Source organism: Pollicipes pollicipes, unplaced genomic scaffold, assembly GCF_011947565.3.
Source record: "Pollicipes pollicipes isolate AB1234 unplaced genomic scaffold, Ppol_2.1 Scaffold_7261;HRSCAF=8764_pilon_pilon_pilon, whole genome shotgun sequence".
Lineage (NCBI taxonomy): Eukaryota > Metazoa > Arthropoda > Thecostraca > Pollicipedomorpha > Pollicipedidae > Pollicipes > Pollicipes pollicipes.
In genome coordinates this window covers 47,309,400-47,327,903 of record NW_023597054.1, presented here as the reverse complement: position 1 = coordinate 47,327,903, position 18,504 = coordinate 47,309,400, and the positions used below count along the sequence as shown (strand labels likewise).

Here is an 18,504-nt window from a genome sequence, read left to right as displayed (position 1 = left end):
CGTCCTCCTTATGCGGGAGACGGCGGGGCATCTCCCGCCAGCCGGTCTCCTAAGACGCCTGGTCTCCCGCAGCAGCTCCTAAGTCCCCCACACGAACGGCCCCGTGTCGACGACCCCGACTCTCTCCCCACCCACCCCCACCATTCCTCTTCATCTACCGCGCTCGCTCGTTTTACGTAACCGCGGTCGGTGCCTCACGCAACAAGTCGAAGCGTCGCGCCCGTCCGACACCAAGTTTGAGAGCCCCGGGGACGTCACTGAGAGGCGCTTCGCCGGTGAAGGTCACGCGCAGCGGCCGCGGCGCGGTCGTCTGGCGGCCGACTCTCTGCAAGTGAGGCTGGTCGGACGGGAGCCACTGCGCGCGCGCGGCTCACACGTCTCCCGGGCGACGGACCACAGAGAGGTGAGACCACCGCCGGTTAGTGCCTGTGAACCGTCACACTCGCGCGTGAGGACCACGCCCGGACCGCTGCGGGTCTGACGCAGGACCGTGGTTAAGTGGCTGCCAGCAGTTCGTGACGTGTCGCCGCGCTTCGCCCCATCCCGGCCTTCTCATGAATAATTGATTTGTCTCGTTCAGCGTTTGGCACGCTTTCGTTGTCTTCGTCGCTGCTTGTAACATTCCGTTTGTAAGAAGCGTAGACCTAATCAAAGAAGGCAAGTGTGTTTGCGAAGAGAGCAGCTGTGCCCTCTTGTACGTACCTACGTCCTGCCATTAACGGTATGACACATCAGACATTGCCAGCCCGTTTTAGACAGCTTTGGCTGAAGCAGATGATCGTGCATCTCTAGGAAGGTCTGACACACGGACCATGCGTCCAAATCGCGCTAGCCTACGGTGCGCCCGCTGCCATGCGTGTGTCGCCAGGTGCAAGGACGCGAGAACCGAGGGGACAGTAGGGACAACTCACCCACCCAACTGGAGAGCAGGGGGGGGGGGGGGGCAGCGCTCCTCCAACATGGGGGCTGTAGAGGGCCCATTCTGGTATGTTAAGCGTCGATTCTGAACATGGAAAGATATTGTGCAAGCATTTAAAAGTCTCTTCTGAACTGATGATGGCCTATTCTATCCTATGTAGGACCTATTCTGACAGACAAGAGGTCACTTCTGAGCCTTAGAGGGCCAATTTTGACCCGAACAAGGCCGATTATTGACTTCGGAGGGCCTATTCCGGCCTGCAAAAGCCCATTCTGATCTGTGGACGGCCCTTATTGGCTGTAGGGCCGGTTCTGGCCTGTAGAGAGCTCATTCGGGTCTTTAGAGGGCCCATTCTGATCCGTAGAAGGCTCATTATGGTCTTTAGGGACTCATTATGAGCTATAGAGGGTCTAATATTGACTGTCGAGGACCCATTCTGCCTCGCATGTGGCTCATTCTGACCTGTAGAGGGGCCATTTAGGCTCGTAGAGGGCCCATTATTGGTTGTAGTTCCTATCATTCTGGTCCTTAGAGGACCCGTTCTGACCTGTAGAGGATCATTGTTGACCGCGGAAGGAAATTTTGCTCTGTAGAGGGCCCATTTTGGTCTGTAGAGGGTTCATTTTGACATTTGCAAGGCATATTACTGACTACAGAAAGCTCATTCTGGCATACAGGGGGGCCTTTTTGACCATAGAGTATCCAGTCTGTCCTGTGTAGCAGCCATTATTGGTTTTGGAGGGCCCATTTTGACCTGTAGAGGGCTGGTTGTAACATGCAAAGGGCATATTATCGACTATGGAGGGCCCACGCTAGTCTGCGAAGGGGGTGATTTAGGCCTGTGCAGGGCCCATTCTGATCTATGAAGAGCTCATTTTGGCCTAACAAGGGCCCATTCTAAGTCGAAAGGGTCCTATTTTGAACTATAGTTGGCCCATTCTAACTCGTAGATAGTTCATTATTGACTGTGAATGTTTTTCCCTTGCAGAGGGTCCACTCGAACCCTGTGGGACGTATTCTGACCAAAAGAGGGCCCCTTATTGAGGGTAAAGGGCCCGTCCCAGCCTGTTGGGGCCCATTGTCTAATCTAAGTGGGCCCATTTTGGCATTTTAGAGTTTCGCCCCCCCCCCTAACCAGAACATAGTTCCCGCGTTCCTTGCTAGGTGTCGCTCGCACTGCTTGCGGCGCATGGACGTCCGACGTCCAGTGACTCACTGAAAGGACTTTTGCTCCTGAAGGAGTCCAGGGAGCCCAAGGAGGTTGAGAAGTCAAACGCTGTCCGGTGGTTACGGACTGCAGCACACTTGGTGACGACGTCGTTTCCTATGTTTTGGTGAAGTTCATCGGAAGGAACGTTCACGCTTAAATGCCAATGGTGAGGTATTTCGATAATATACCGCATTTGGTTGTTTCCTCAGTTATCGACTGATCGGTGATTTTGCGTTGTATCGATGCTCATAACTCATGAAAGTGATTGAAAACGTATACATCGGAGTAATGGGATGTACCTGCGATATGTGAAGAAGCAGTGCATGTCGATTTCGATGAAACCCGCCAGCTGGAGGAGGTTAGCACTGCCCGCCAGCCATTCTTTTGGATGTCTCCCATTCTGAAGCATCTGCTAGATCACGAGACTGTTTTATGCGGTTTTTTTTTGGAACGTTGCATCTGAACAGGAGGTTTCGGTGTCTTTCTATCCTAGGTCAGCAAACTGTGACCTCGTTCGTAAAAATTTGAAAAATTGTGGCAATTCAGTGCTCCACTTATCTGACGTACCTATATCATCGACACTGTGTACCAGTCAGGGACATAGAGGGCACAAGTGCCATGTCTCCCCCCTCCCCCTCCCCCGAGTCTGCAGGCTCACACTGTAGGCGGAAATGTGACCTGTAGGCTAGGCGTGCAGTCTATGTATGTAGGCAGAAATTCAGACTAAGTCCCGGGAGTTTGAACAACATTTGACACTTGCTCCAACCCCGCCTACATCAGCTGAGAAGAAGCATGCGTGCGTGCCTGGCATGAGTTCGTCGTTCTCGTTTTCTGCTAGTGTCAGGCTGCTTTGAAATGAAGCTAATCAATTTCCTGTTTTTGAGCGTTTTTATACTAATCAAGTTCCATCAGGCTAAACATTGCAGCTAGCGTCGTATCCTTGTTGGGTCGGTCGAATCACTTTTCGCTGTTTAAGACCCCCTCCTGATTCGGTTTGCGAAACTACCTCCCTGTGCGGGAGTTGCTAAACGGCCAACCAATACTCCGAGCCTAAGACACCGATTGGCTTGAAAACCCTTACCATTCGATGCTGCTTGGTCGATAACCTATCCTGCAATGAACGTGGTGACCTTGGGCCAGGTCAAACGCCGCCTAAAAAATGCCAGAAACCGGGAAAAAGGGATTGCAGACCACTCCATCCTCCGGGCCCATGGCACCGATCACCATGAAACCTTCATCAGTCGATGCATCATAGTCAATATCCCATTCTTTCAGGAAATGGTAGGCTGGAGTCAAGTCAAATGTCATCAAAGACGGCCGAAACAACACAAATTTGCAGCATGCTCCGGGCCTATGGCACCGATCAGCATGAAACCTTCACTGCTCGAAGTACCGATCTATGCGGATGCATATCGCGATTTCCCAAAAGTTGCCCAGGTCCCTTTATAGTGATTTTGATTTGAACCGACAGGTCACCACAAGTATAATCGCTAAACGAACTGACATGTGAGACGGGTGAAGCACCTTTCCCAGCGTGCCAAGGAGAAGCTACTGGCGGGCGTACGCGCCTGGTGACACTCGGATAGTGAGACTACATTGTCAGCAGATCAGATGTTGGTTGACCTCGGTCAGCTGCCGTGGCGCGTCGTTAAGTTAAGGCCAGAAATGGACTCACCAACCATGAAAGCACCCGTTCTGGGATATTACATGGCCGCCTATGTCTTCCAGGTCAAAATAGGAAAGTTCGCTAGCATTCAAGTTGGCGGCGGCCGCCATTTTTAGATCTGAAAAATGCTTAATGTTAGACGAATAGCGGCCAAGCTAGTTTAGTTTTCCTCATCGCAAAGAATATACGTCCGTGAAAAAAGTTTGCGGTAGTCAACATTGCAGGTTCAATATTCTGGCAACTTGAGTCATAGGTTTCGGGCATTGGGTTGTTTGCAACCAAGGTTTTTCCCAATTTTGTGACGGTAGACCTGACTCAAGGCCACCGTAGTCTGGAAAGGTTAGGTTATCGACTATGGCGCGTCGATTGGTGAAGGGTATATGCTGATCGGTGTCATAGGCTCGGTATGCGGGGTTGTCTGCAGCCAGTTTTGTTGGCCATTTTTGTGACCTTTTATCTGACTCAAGGTCATCATGTTTTGGAAAGGTTAGGATATTGATTATGTTGCATCAATTGGTGAAGGTTTCATGGTGATCGATGCCATATGCTCGGAACATGGGCTTACCTGCTCTACATGTTTTCTTTTTTGTATTTTGTGTGATCTTTGACCCTACCCAAGGTCACGGCGCTTCGGAAATGATAGTTTATCGACTGAGCGGCATCGAATGACGAATATTTTATGCCAATCGGCGCATTCGGCTTGGAGCCTAAGGTACCGACTGACATAATTGATAAGCCCTTAAAACGAGAGGGAGGAAATTGGAATGAATTGGAAATGGGATGAAGCGCTCAACATACGGATGGGATAGGTGATGGTAATACCCGAGCAAAAGTCATCCTTCCAAACACCACTTTGTACGTAATGTGTCGGAGGTAGGCCAGAGTTAGTGTGTGATCTGAAGTAAAGGGTAAAGGAAGAAGGAAAAGTTAAGTTAAAGAGCTTTCCTGTCGGCCCGCACCTCGAACGCACCGTCTGCACTCATGACGTCACACATTCAGGCCAGCAATCGTGCTGACGACGGATCGAACGGGACGGTATATACTTGAAGGTGTAAGGAGAAAATTTGTGATATAGTAGCCAAAAGATATCCATGATAATGGCGCATGGGAGTCAAAGGTGGAAGATTTATTGAGACGTGAGTCAAGGCGGGGGGTGCCGGTAGTGTAGCGGCTAATGCGTCTGCGTTAACCACTGCGCGAAACCAGAGGTACGGGGTTCGATTCCCCGCGGTGCCCGCCCTTCCTGCCAGGGTGAGAGGCAGGCGACGCCATATGGCCTCAGCAGCTGAGTGCGTCGTAAAGCCCCCATGACATGACATGAGTCAAGGCGGTGTGTGGGTTGTCTGTTTCATATATATATTACTATCATTGATCTAGTTGAGGATTTTCAGGCCCGGCTCCGGGTGCTCTAAGCAGGTGTTAAAGCTTGGAGCTGACTTTAAACTCATCTGGTTGTTTGATACCTGCCTTTTTAATCCTGATTGGCACAATTGAGGTGCTGAATGTGACATGTGAGCCAAGGCTGCCAGTCTTGTTATCTAGCCAGGTTTATTGGGTGTTATATGCTGTTTTTAATGAAGTGTGTTTAATTACCCAGACCATTGTTTGCCATTATGAGTTTAAAGGAGTTGTTGTTCAGCACCTCATGCTTGGGTTTTGCTCTGCTGCATAGAGCAAATTACCTTTCTAAATCACTTTGCCTTCATCTTTTGAGTGGAAGGCATGTATTTTGTTGAGAGTTTATACCAAATCAAAATGTTATTGGCCTGATAAGGGTGTCAACATGCCTATTTTCTGAGCTGTAGATTTTGACTGATGTAGTAATTAATAAATTTGTGTAGTGCACCAAACTCTTGGTAAAAGTAGACTTTTGATAAGCAAGTCATGGAAAGATCATCTTTTGATGACCAAGTTGTGACCAGGTATACAATATTATTAGGATCTTATTGGTACTAATTTATGAAATGCCTTATTATAAAAGTCTGTTGAATCCCATCACTTGCCTGCCAGCAATGTTCACTAAAATTATTGCAGGTATATAAGATATGCTTTGACAGCCTGCAGATGCAAAAGTGACAACTTAAGTTACTACCAATTGACAGGCCATGCTAATGTTGGTGAGTTTACTTAAATGGGATGTGATCAAGGTTCAGGGATTGGATGATAAGTATGGATTTTTGGGACATGCAAGGTGGTGTACATGTATATAGGTAAGGTATGATATGGTTTGTGAGGTGTTTTGCATTAGTTTCTCAATTCTTGCTTACTACAATGAATTAATGCAAAAAAGTAGATGAAGAGAGCTGATTTGTAAACCTGAAGATCATATCCATTTCAGAAGTGCACATGACATATAGCATCTCCATATTGTGTGGATACAGGTGCACCATCACCAACATTTAAATCTGCCTTATCTTTAGCTACATAGTACTGCAGGGGTGCATATGACCAGTGCAGCTGGCTTGCCATTAAAACCCAATCAATAACTACCTAAACTAAAAAATACTACAAAATTGGGTACCCAAGCCATAACTAGGATTTATGCTTTGATATTTTGTCACCAAAGTACTTCCCACCCTGGAGCATCAAATATTCATGTGTATCATGTTTGAGGTAATCTATTTTATTTTCATTTGGTCTGTTGTTGATGCCATAAAGCAATTGGTAAAGTAGCAGCTTTTGTCCTAGGAATTAAGCTTTCCAATAGGTAGTTTGAAGGTCAAAATGTGGAAAGTTTGGCATTGCATCACCCAGTTTATCTGGTTATAAAGTAGTAGCATTTTCCCTACTTGTGTGCAGTGAGTTTGCAGAATTGCTGGCTTAACACATGCCCAATCAGAGCTTAGTGCCACAGAATGGCTCATAATGGCTCCTGATGGCTCAGTTGTTTTTCCTGGTAGCTCAGTTCATTTCCCCAATGGCTCAATTGGTCAGAGTGCATGCCTTCCAATCCACCCACCCATGACGTTGGGTTAGTCACTTAAGACACTCACTATTTGACCTTGACAGGCATGACCTGCAGCTGGCAGCACTGGCTGCCCAGTCAGATGATGTTAGAGGACAGGACAGACCAGTACTGAGTATTGCAGCATGTTAAACTGGCATTAAATTATGCCATTGACCTGAAATTGTACGATCGGATGTTAGGAGCCAGGCTCACAACGAGTGCTTAATGTTGGCTCGGATCTCAGAAATCCACCCATTCAAAAGGTTCAGATTGTTTTTTTTGTAAAAATGGCACCTTTATTATAAGGCTGTTTTGTTGATAGCATTGCAGGTGGAGGTAAAATGCAAGTGGGAACATTTGAGGTGTTCTTGGGTTGTTTGGTATTGGAAAAGACGGATTCAGATGCACAGTGGTCTTTCTATGTTCTATGAAAAATGGGATCAAAACTTGTCTGCCAGGTGTAATATTCACCGGTGAAATGTTTTGCTCTCTTGGTAAAAAAGAAATCAATGATGTGAAAAAGTTGTTTTTTTTTAGAAAGATTTTTGTGCCTTTTGTCAGTGAGCAGTATAAATCTTATCCTAGGTAAAGCTTTTCTTCTATGAATATCATGCTTCAATCCTTGGATCAGGTTAACTTAGTACTTTTCAGGTGAATGCTGCTTTGAAAACAGAATATCATGCAGTGGTGTATGGCTGTATCATTAAACACTCCTGATCTCTCATAACTGTTTCCTCCTACCATTGATAATGTCTGCTTGTGAGTCCCACTAATCCATGTCAGCAGTGACTAAAGTAAGGTCATTTCGTTCCATTCAATGAGTTTGCTCCATGTCCAAACTCCTTCAAAAGTATCTCAGGTTCCTCTTCCAACAGAAGCATGGTGTTAACATGCATTCATTTCTGAAGGCATTCGCTTAACAAAGTGCACGTTTTTCTGTCCATTTCAGCAATGGCGGACAGCCAGCCGGTGATGACTGAGGAGGCGGAGACGGTGCACACGGCCAGCGCCGGTGGCGCCGAGGCCATGTTCTCCACGCTCGACCTGGTGGTGCTGGCCTCTCTGGCGCTGGCGGCCGTCTACTACCTGATCCTGAGGAATCGGAAAAAGCAAGAAGAACAAGCTTCGATGCAAACGTTCACCATCACGTGAGTAGCGGCCACTGTTGCTGTGTGAATCGCAATGTAACATGAAGCGCAATAGGAAGCACATTGTAAATGGAGCATAAGCTATAGATAGAGGCCCGCGGCGGAGTGCCGAAGCTGTCGGTAAATGGCAGGATGAAGTCGTCTGCCTGTTTCTGTGGTAGTGGTGATACCTGAATGGACCCTGAAGTCAAACCGTAGTTGCCGTGACCCTGGCGTGAGATGTGTACACTAGTTAGGGTAGGATGGCGCCCGTCCGCCCGGCTGGGGTGGGGGTGGGGAAGGGGGCATGGTGTGCAGCCGGTCGCGTTCGGCTGGGTCACCAGGTCCGCCCTTGATGACCGAACCACCCCGTCACGGCCGGGCGCCAACGACCGGGTCGGCGGCGCGTCGCGTGCTCCTGTTACGCCCGCCGGGCGGCGCTCGCTATAAAGGCGCGAGCGCCGGCGCCGGTGCAGCACTGTCCTCTTGCCGCCGGCGACCCCCGCCTCGGTGGCAGCTCTGTGTCGCGGTGTCCGTGCTGCGTCCATGGCTGCAGTCGTCTCTCAAAAGTGAGTCTGCTGGCGTGGTGCCGGGCGTCGGGACTGGCGGGCGTTTCTCGACCGTTTCCGAACTGCCTCGGGTTGTGGGGAGCATGTGCTGCCGCCGCTGTCTGTGGCGGAGCTGTGTACTGCTGCCGCTGCTGTCCGTGACGGAGCTGTGTACTGCTGCCGCTGCTGTCTGTGACGGAGCTGTGTACTGCTGCTGCTGCTGTCCGTGACGGAGCTGTGTACTGCTGCCGCCGCTGTCTGTGACGGAGCTGTGTACTGCTGCTGCTGCTGTCTGTGACGGAGCTGTGTACTGCTGCTGCTGCTGTCTGTGACGGAGCTGTGTACTGCCGCCCGGACCGCTGCTGCTGACGAACTTCGTATTGCCGTCGCTGACCACTGTCTCTTTCGGAGCTGTGTTACTGTCCTGGTCATGGCATTTCACCGAACGCTGTATTGCGGACCACCGTCCCAGTTAGGATTATGCCTTGCCGCCAATAGCGCTGTCAGAGTGATGTTTCGTCACGTTGTTCGCTGCGTCCTTAAGAGCTGTGGTGCCCCGTCCGGCAGCTATCTCTTTCGAAACTATGAGTTTCCTCCGTGGTCACTGTGGGACTTTGTTGCCGCTACCAACAGGCCGCTGATTCTATCGGAATTGCGTGCTGTCGCTCTAAGGAGCGATTTCGCAACTGTGCACCGCTGCGGCTGACATCTGTCTTTGTGGATTGTGCCGTCGCTCCTGATGACGGGGCCTTGGAGATCTGACCTGGTCTGACTGTGACCTGGAGATGGACCTAGAGGACTGACCTGGTCTGTGGCTTGGAGGCCTGCCCTGATCTGACTGTAACCCGGAGGTCTGGTCTGGTCTGTGACCCGGAGGTCTGCCCTGGTCTGACTGTGACCTGGAGGTCTGGTCTGGTCTGTGACCTAGAGGACTGACCTGGTCTGTGGCTTGGAGGTCTGCCCTGATCTGACTGTGACCTGGAGGTCTGGTCTGGTCTGTGACCTAGAGGACTGACCTGGTCTGTGACCTGGAGGCCTGCCCTGATCTGACTGTAATCTGGGGGTCTGGTTGTGATCTGGAGGCCTGACCTGATCTCTGACCTTGAGGACTGTCTTGGTCTGACTGTGACCTGGAGATCTGGTCTGGTCTGTGACCCGGAGGTCTGCCCTGGTCTGACTGTGACCTGGAGGTCTGGTCTGGTCTGTGACCTAGAGGACTGACCTGGTCTGTGGCCTGGAGGCCTGCCCTGATCTGACTGTAACCTGGGGGTCTGGTTGTGACCTGGAGGTCTGACCTGATCTCTGACCTTGAGGACTGCCTTGGTCTGACTGTGACCTGGAGGTCTGGTCTTTGGCCTAGAGGTTTGACCTGGCCCTGCTGACTGTCTGCTACAGAGCCAGCTCCATGCCACTGGCCACGACCGAGGACTCCTTCATCGACAAGATGAAGACCTCTGGCAAAAACGTGCTGGTGGTGTACGGCAGCCAGACGGGCACTGCCGAGGAGTTCAGCACGCGCATCTCTAAGGAGTGCCGCCGATACGGTGAGAGCGCGCACAGCTCTCCGGCCGGTGCGCCGAGCAGGCGTGCCCGGCTGCAGGCCGGCCAAGCGAACGCCGGAAGCGAGGCAATGAAACGCGGTCGGTGTCGTGTTCAGCTGCGCGCGCGGTGGTATGACGGCCGTCGAAGGAGCGTCGCTGAGGAGGTGTTGTGGCGGGAGTTCAGTTGCGCTGGGAGAGAGCAGGGAACGGGACCAGTCGTCTGCGATTTGGCCGAGAGTGTCTGTCCCCCTATTTGAGAGATGTAGTCAAATAGGTATTGAGAGATGTAGTAAAAGATAGGTTAAAAAATATAGTAAGAATAGGTATTGAGAGATATAGTCAAAAGATAGGTGTAAACGGCAACTTCTTAGATGCTCACCATCCCCGTCTTGGAACAGCTGGCTATGATATATGTGCTGGTATGCTTCTTCTTAAGAGATTCCGTGGGAAGAGCCCGATAGCTATATGTGCCCCACGCTCAGTACCGCGGAAATAAGGGGAGGTAGGGGGGGGGGGGGCAGGGCCACTGGGGACGCCCCCAACATTTTAGGTGGTGTATGAGCATTTTATGTGAGGATCCCGTAATACATTTGAGTCACTTCCAACTTTCCGACCGTTTGACAAAAAAGTGAAACGTGAAGTCTCAAGCTTAACTCTTTTTAAATGCCAAAGTTAGCGACGTGTGGCGAGAAATTAAATTTCGGATACAGGGCATGCTGTCTCCTCAAACCTGCGGCCCAAACTCGATATAACTATCACTCCCATGCCCGTACTCATTGAGAACCTCTCCGCCCCGACCACGTTCCAGGTGCAGTCCTAGCCTCCGTCACACTCTGGGCGTCTTTGGGGTAGACTAGGAATGTACGTGGGTGGTGGACCGAGAGGCGACCACTTGATGCCGGACTGACCTTGTCGGTGCCGACACGGCGAATGGCATCAGTGACGCTGTGGTGCTGCAAATAGTTCAGCCATGTCGGGACTGGCTGAGGATTATTGCCGTGTCAAATGTGCAGGCGGGTAATGGAGCATCTCCGGATTACTTGGAACCGTTGCATTATGCTCAGAGTAGAGACGGGAACGGCAAAAGTTTGCTATAGACGTTGCGGGTTTGGCCGTTCTTTCCTAGTCTGTCGTCCAAAGGTTAAAAAAAAACATGGGACATTTTTCGGAAGTGGGGTTAGTTATATCGTTCGATGCATCGGAAAGCACTGCATCTTGTGATGTATTCCAAAATTGGGAAATGTAGAATCAAAATGTGTTCATTTTTCCAAGCACATTGGCGTATGTAGTCCGCTGAGGCTTAGAAATGCTCCTCCTGAGCTATTTACCTGATGACGCTGAGGTCGTTTGCCTTTGGATAGCAGTACCGCATTATTGCCCCGGTAGCCGACGTGCCCGGAAAGTACAATTCTTACCGCTATTCGGCACTGAACAGCAGTCGAACCCGAGTACGCTTATCGCATCGTGTAGCTTTTGAAATACTGCTGTGATTCATGAACATGCTACTTTTTAGCACACTGCTCTTAGTTGTGCTCGAATGGCTGTATCTGTTCATTTCGGTACGGGGTCTACAGATGTGGATCGTAGCGACCGGCTGAGCGTCGCCGGCAAAAGCTGGCCTCTTGCTCACACCGGTACTTTCTGAGGTTGAGGAGGCTGTCTTAGGTTGTTATGTACTCTGCCGAACGGCGGGGCCACGCGTGCGCGGATGTCTGCGGCGACGCTGTACCGGCGCCGCCGCGTGCTTCGGCAGCGCGGCGGCGTCGGTGGTGTGCCGCGCGCGCCGGTCACCGCCATCCACTGAACACCGGCCCGCCGCCGCAGGCATGCGCGGTCTGGTAGCCGACCCGGAAGAGTGCAGTATGCAGGACCTGCCGCGGCTCACCGAGGTACCCGACCACCTGGCCGTGTTCGTGCTGGCCACCTACGGCGAGGGCGACCCGTCCGACAATGCCCAGGAGTTCTTCGAGTGGCTCAAGGACGCGGATGTCGACATGGCCGGCGTCAATTACACGGTGCGTGGAGCGACGACGCTCCCCTCGAGCCACGCTCCCACGGCGCTACGCTCGCGTGATTTGGGAAGTGATGCTTTGCTGTTTGCGCTAAAGCTTTGCTGTTTGCGCTAAGTTTGCTCGACGTTGGATTAGCTCTCCTGATCTCGCCAGCTGCTGATACCTTTTTAGTAGACGCTTAGTTTAGAGAAGCCGTAGTTGGGTAGCGGCAACGCGCCCGCCCAGGCCCTGCTGATCGGAGGTTGTTTATGTGCCGCAGGTGTTCGGTTTAGGGAACAAAACGTATGAGCACTATAACGCCATGGGCAAATACGTAGACAAGCGCTTGGAGGAGCTGGGCGCGGTCCGCGTGTTCGAGCTGGGACTCGGCGACGACGACGCCAAGTGAGAACCGTGCCGGCCGCCGCCGCCGCCAGGCCGACCGGCCCGCCCTGCGCGCGCCGTCGGACGGCGCCACGTGTGTCGGAACTGGTCGGAAGCCGTGTTTGGGCTGGGAATGAGAGGGGGGGGGGGGGGTATGTTGGAAAGCCATCGATCAAGTTTGTTCACCCCCTCTACATGACGGGATCGTGCGTTTGCATACGTTTGGACCTGAGCATACCGAGCTTGCATTTTCGTTTTGCTTTGTTTTGTGTATTTTCCGCTCTGTTCACCGCCCATTAGCGCTCGTTGAGTTGAAAATAACGCTGTCTGATTCTTTCGTGTGCCTGTACACTGAACAAAGTTTGCCCTCGATCACGCCACATCGGCGTGTTGTCACTACGTCCTGCGTAATGGACGCTGTCGTCGAGCTGCTGTGGTGTAGGCTGTTCCGTGGTATTGGTTACCATGGCCACGCGGATGGCTCGTCTCGTAAGGCCCTGTTTCCGTGTGAACAGAAGGCTGAACTGAAAATGCAGTCGAAAGTGACATCTCTTGCGGTTGAAAAAATCGTAAGGTTAATTATGGGCGTTAAGAAACGCTCTTATCAGTTGCTATGCCTTAGTACCTTGAGCACTCAGCCAGACGTTTGGGGGAGTATGTTATCGCAGAATCCCGATCATCACGCTCTGGCAATGTGCTACCAGATGTTGATCAGGGCGTCATTTTCTGCGTTGCTATAGATGAAGTGACCTGAAATAGACTCGTTCTTGATTTGCGAGACACGCCGCGTGTAAATTACAACTGGTAATGTTTTGACAGCATTGAGGAGGACTTTTTGTCGTGGAAGGAGCGCATGTTCCCGCACGTCAAGGAATATTTGGGCATCGAGGACTCCGGCGAGGAAGAGAAGCGTCAGTACGAGCTCAAGGTCCTAGAAGACATCAACCACAACGATATCTTCAGCGGCGAGGTGGCCCGTCTGCGGTCCTACACCAAGCAGCGGCCGTGAGTGGACGTGGCTATGTCGTCGGAGTGGACGCGTCTGTTTCGTCTGGACGCGTCTGCGGCCTCTGGACGGTCGTGTCTGTGTTCCCTGTGGACGCGTCCACACGAGCTTGTCGCCTGTGCGGATCGCACCGTCCCGTAACGTCTCGTCAGTGATGAGCACAGCGGCGCCGTCGTGGCACCGGGCCGCGTCCCTGTGAGGCCGCGTGCGCGCGCGGCGGCTGACCTGACGCCCTCGCTCCCCAGGCCGTTCGACGCCAAGAATCCGTACCTGGCGCCGCTGCGCGCCAGCCGGCGGCTGCAGCGCGGCGGCGACCGCGAGCTCATGCACCTCGAGCTGGACATTGAGGGGTCGCGCATCCGATACGAGGCCGGTGAGAGCAGACGGGCGGGGCGCTGGCCCTGTTCGCAGGGTGCTGAGAGGGCGCTGTGGGGCGCCCTGGTAGTGCTGACGGCGCTGTGAGACGTCTCTGTCGGTGCTGAGAGGGCGCTGTGGTACGCTCCTGGCGGTGCTGAGAGGGCCCTTTGGTGGTGCTGGTGGTGCTGACAGGACGCTGTGGGACGCCGAAGGCGACGCTAGCAGGGCGTTGTGTTCCGGTCATAAACAGTCCTCTGTGGTTGTCACTCACAGCCTTAGATGCTGGTGGGCTGGTTGGCTTTGTTTCTGAGCTTGTTACTTAGTGCACAGAAGATGCTTGATGGCTATCACCTGTATCATTATGGAACAGCAACTACTTCGGTGACCTGAACAATACTGTTGGCAAGCTTGAAGACTCCTGCGCCTTCCTGCCTTCTGTAAGCAACCCTCGAGACTAGGCCACCGGAACACTGTTCCTGTTTCAGGCGACCACGTGGCAGTCTACCCCACCAACGACCCGGCATTGGTCGAGAAGCTTGGCCAGCTGTTCAACGTCAACCTGGACACGATCTTCTCGCTCGATGCCATTGACCGTACGTTGGTAGCCGGCGAGCGACGCCTGTGGACAATTGCAACACTGTGGTGAGACCGTTGTGGGCCTCGAGAGAGGGAGGAACAGTGTCCGGACACATTCAGATCACACTATAGCCGAGTCTGTCCCAAGCATAGCCTGCAGACCAGTGAGGGTTCTCTGTACGCCTGCTGGCGTCCAGGTGCCGTCTGTCGTATGGCGTCGCTGACCTGTTGCCCCCCCCCTCCCCCGCAGCGGACACGGCCAAGAAGCACCCGTTCCCGTGTCCGACCACCTACCGCACGGCGCTGCTCCACTACCTAGACATCACCAGCGTGCCTAAACACTTCGTCTTGAAGGAGATCGCCGACTACGTCACGGACCCCGAGGTGAACCGACTGGTCGGGCGCGTTTGGTCTGTCTGGTCTGGACTGTCGTTGGGTTGGCGTGGTCTCTGGCCGACCTTGTGTGGGACGTGTCTGCAATGTATGCTCCGTGGCCGACTGGCTGTGATGTGTCTGGCCAGCGACAGACTGTCTGTAGCCGGTCTGCCGTGTCTGTCGCCCGCCCTGTCTTGTCGGCGGCGGACTGTCCGTAGTCTTATCCACCGTGTCTGCCGCCGGCCCTGTCTGGCCAGCGGCGGACTGTCTGCGGCCGTGTCCGCCGTGTCTGCCGCCGGCCCTGTGTAGTCAGCGGCGGACTGTCTGTGGCCGGGCTGCCGCCGGCCGTGTCTGGTCAGTGGCCGGCTGTCCCCGGATGGTGCCTGACGCGTTCGCCCGTGGCCAGGAGCGGGAGCGGCTGCTGCTGATGTCGTCCTCGTCGGAGGAGGGTAAGGCCGCCTACCATGACTGGATGGTCAACCCGTGCCGGACGCTGGCCCACCTGCTGGAGGACATGCCGTCCTGCCGGCCGCCGCTGGACCTGCTCTGCGAGCTGCTGAACCGGCTGCAGCCGCGCTACTACTCCATCTCCTCCAGCTCCAAGGTGCGCCGCTCGTCGCCCGCCCAGGCTGCCTCGCCAGCAGCGTCCGCGGCGGCGGCAGGCAGAGGCGCGGAATCCCACCGTTAGGCGCTGAGGCCTTGGTGTACGACATAGACTGGTGCTAAAGACTTATCGTGTCCCGATTCCGACCCGGCTTCGGGAGGTGGTGGTTGCGGAGGCGCTGTCGACCCGCCGTGGACCTCCGCCGGCGTGTCCGTGCTGTGCTCCATCCCTGCTGCGTGCGTGCCCCGCCGGCCGCCGCTCTGCCGCCACCTCGGCCGGCCCTCACCGGCGCCCGCCGTCTCGCCGACAGGTGCACCCGACGCGGATCCACGTGACGTGCGTGCAGGTGCGCTACGCCACCAGCACGGGCCGCACCAACCTGGGCGTGGCTACCACTTGGCTGCTGAACCACAAGACGAGCGACCAGCCGCTGAACGACGAGGCGCCGCTGCCCCGGGACGTGCGCGTGCCCTGCTTCGTGCGCAAGTCACAGTTCAGGTGCGCCCCGAGCGCCGGCGGGCGGGCGTCCGGGGGGAGGGGGTAATGGGGCGCGCACGGCGGGCGTGGTGTCGTGCGGAAGGGAAATACCGACAGATGGGGCTGGGAGTCGGGCGCTTCTGTGAGTCGGGTGTCCACCTCTGACGTCACGGCGGCGCCGAGTCGCGACGGCAGCCGGCGCCGTCTCTCCACTGCCCGGTGACCGGCGGCGGTCGCATGGCGCGCCCCGTCCAGGCGCCGCACGTCGGAGCGCCGGAACGCCGGCGGGCCGGCCCGTCCGGGGCCCGCGCTGGAGGCGGCGGCCGCTAACCGTGCCCCGCCCCCCGCCAGGCTGCCGTCTCGCTCCCAGACGCCGGTGATCTTGATCGGACCCGGCACTGGCTTCGCCCCGATGCGCGGCTTCATTCAGGAGAGGGCCTTCCAAAAACAACAAGGCAAAGAGGTATGTGGAGCTAACGTCGCCGAGCTCTGCACAAATGTCGGTCGGGTGTGGCTCTGCGTAGGATTGTGTCAAGATTCTCGTTCCTTTGTGGAGTTCTACTGGATAATTGGTCATTACTTAATCAGTGGTTCCGACATTTGAGCTAGAGGTGGGATGAGTACATTTACCAGCATGTACGGTAAGCAGTGATCAATGATAATGCCGTCGTGTAATCCCGTATCCACACGAACAAATGATCATCGCGATCATTCCCTCTCAGCTGCGCTCACGAAGCTCATGAATATCTGCTCTAGCACTGGGCGTGCATGCGTTTTTGTTGTTACAAGATATGTTGGATGCCGCGCACGTATTTACCGGCAGGTGCAACTGCCATTCTGACCTTTCCCCGACGCTCAGACGGACGTTGGACTGTTTCAGGTCGGAGAGACGTGGATGTTCTATGGATGCCGCCACAAAGCCGAGGACTACATTTACGAGGAAGAGCTGCAACAGTTTGAAGCGGACGGTGTGATCAAGGTCTCTAGCGCGGTGGTCTGACCGTCCCCTTTAATGGATAAACAGCTGCTGTCATGCAATACTGCTTTGAGGGGTTTTCAGTTGCAGCCTCCGATAAACACCTCGGTTGGCAGACATGCGGTTCATTGGTCAGCTAACGGCGTAACATGGCCCCACCCGGAAGTGCTGTCACTGTGTTGTAACGCTTGGGCTTTACGGACCACCAACCGCCGGGGGCATTTGGGGACGGGTCCTTGTATGACGTGCCACGCGGGTACGCGGGTGTGGCAGGGGTCGGAGCCGGAGACCGGCAGGCCCGGGGTCGAGCCGTCCTAACCACTAAACCGCTACCGCCCCCCTTACCGTGTCCTGTGCATGTCAAGGCTACTGAGGTATAGTAGTACTGACGTAAGCGCTGTTCCATGGCACCAGCCTCCCAGAACCTCTACGTGGCAGCTTGGAGGTCGAACAGCGAAACTAAGGACGTGCACTAATCATGGCCTGTCACGACCTCGGACTTACATAGCTCATCCGTTTTCGCTGGGCGTAATTCCCGTATCCGTGACAGCACAATGTGACGGTCAATGTTTGCCCGGTGGGTTTGTGGTACCGCGGCCAATGGGCTGCGACATGCCAGACCAGCGTGAGTGGCCCCGGTCAGTGACGCGGGCCTCGCGCGCGGCGCCTGCGTCGGCCGGTGACACTCGCCGTGCCTGTCCGCCAGCTGTCGGTGGCCTTCTCCCGGGACCAGGAGCACAAGGTGTACGTGACGCACCACCTGCGCGAGCACGCCGCCGACGTGTGGCGAATCCTGGGCGAGCAGCACGGCAACGTGTACGTCTGCGGCGACGCCAAGAGCATGGCGCGCGATGTCAACCACCTGCTGACGGAGATCTGCCGGGAACGCGGCGGCATGAGCCAGGACGAGGCCGACAAGTACATCAAGACGATGCGTTCGCAGAAGCGCTACTCGGAGGACGTGTGGAGCTAGGTGGCGGGCCGCCTAGACGTGCGGAGGGCAGGTCCCGGCCGAGACTGTCAGGCCAGGTCGCGGCCTGGTCAAGGTCAGGTCACGGTCAGGTCGCGACCCGGTCACGACCAGGTCACGGCCTGATCACGACCTGGTCATGGTCAGGTCGCGGTTTGATCACGGCCTGGTCATGATCAGGTCGCGACCAGGCCACGGCCAGCCCACGGTCAGGTCAAGACCTGGTCACAACCAGGTCATGGCCAGGTCACGGCCTGATCACGGCCAGATGATCAGGTCGTGGTCAGGGCATATAATCGCGGCCCGCCGGCGACCGGCTCAGGGCTGAGGCGGCGGCAGGCGTTCAGTTACGGCGGCCCCGGGGCGCGTTGGCCGGGACGGGCGGGTCGCCGGCGCCGGGGGCTCGAGATTCGACGGGAGCCCGCCGGCGCTGTGGCGTAGTAACGGGACCGCTCAACGGCAGCCTGTAGTCGGTAGTCCTGTTGGCCCGCGCGCCGACTGCGGCGCCGATCGATTGGCATCTTCTCTTGATTTTCTGCAGAATACCGGCTGGCTTCAGGTGTACCCAGTAGAGAATAGGGATTGTTATTGTCGTATGAAATGACCATGTCACGTCCCGTGATGTGTAGGAATACTATATTAATACAGCGGCACTGCGGCATCGCCACCGATCCGCGCCAGCAATGAAAAACAATCCTGGCGTCATTCGGCGGTGCTTGACGGTAGTGGAGCGATGACATCACGGTGGCAGTACTCTACCTTCAGTATGCCCAGACGCACAGATCAATTGACAATAAACCCCCCCCCCCCTCCCCCCCAAAAAAAGATAC

General features: G+C 54.7%; 1 protein-coding gene across 4 annotated transcripts; it reads left to right on the top strand.

Moving 5' to 3' along the window:
• Window positions 1-305: 305 nt before the first annotated feature.
• Window positions 306-18,368, top strand: Cpr (Cytochrome P450 reductase). 4 transcript variants are annotated; one of them, XM_037235985.1, is made up of 14 exons: window positions 306-403; window positions 7,692-7,890; window positions 9,813-9,961; window positions 11,783-11,973; window positions 12,230-12,354; window positions 13,153-13,338; window positions 13,585-13,712; window positions 14,182-14,289; window positions 14,523-14,656; window positions 15,054-15,251; window positions 15,562-15,749; window positions 16,080-16,191; window positions 16,609-16,707; window positions 17,411-18,368. In XM_037235985.1, exons 2-14 carry the CDS (start codon window positions 7,694-7,696, stop codon window positions 17,675-17,677), a joined length of 2,082 nt encoding a protein of 693 aa, XP_037091880.1. In that variant the 5' UTR covers window positions 306-403; window positions 7,692-7,693; the 3' UTR covers window positions 17,678-18,368. The 4 variants fall into 4 exon arrangements, with proteins under 4 accessions (XP_037091880.1, XP_037091881.1, XP_037091882.1 ...); XM_037235986.1 differs by lacking the exon at window positions 306-403 and adding an exon at window positions 4,821-4,931; XM_037235987.1 differs by lacking the exon at window positions 306-403 and adding an exon at window positions 4,985-5,003.
• Window positions 18,369-18,504: the final 136 nt, after the last annotated feature.

Coding starts and splice junctions, on each gene's coding strand:
- Cpr (XM_037235985.1), top strand. CDS start 7,694: ATGGCGGACAGCCAGCCGGTGATGACTGAGGAGGCGGAGACGGTGCAC. Junction 12,355..13,152: donor CTCGGCGACGACGACGCCAA/GTGAGAACCGTG, acceptor ATGTTTTGACAG/CATTGAGGAGGACTTTTTGT. Junction 15,252..15,561: donor CCATCTCCTCCAGCTCCAAG/GTGCGCCGCTCG, acceptor TCTCGCCGACAG/GTGCACCCGACGCGGATCCA.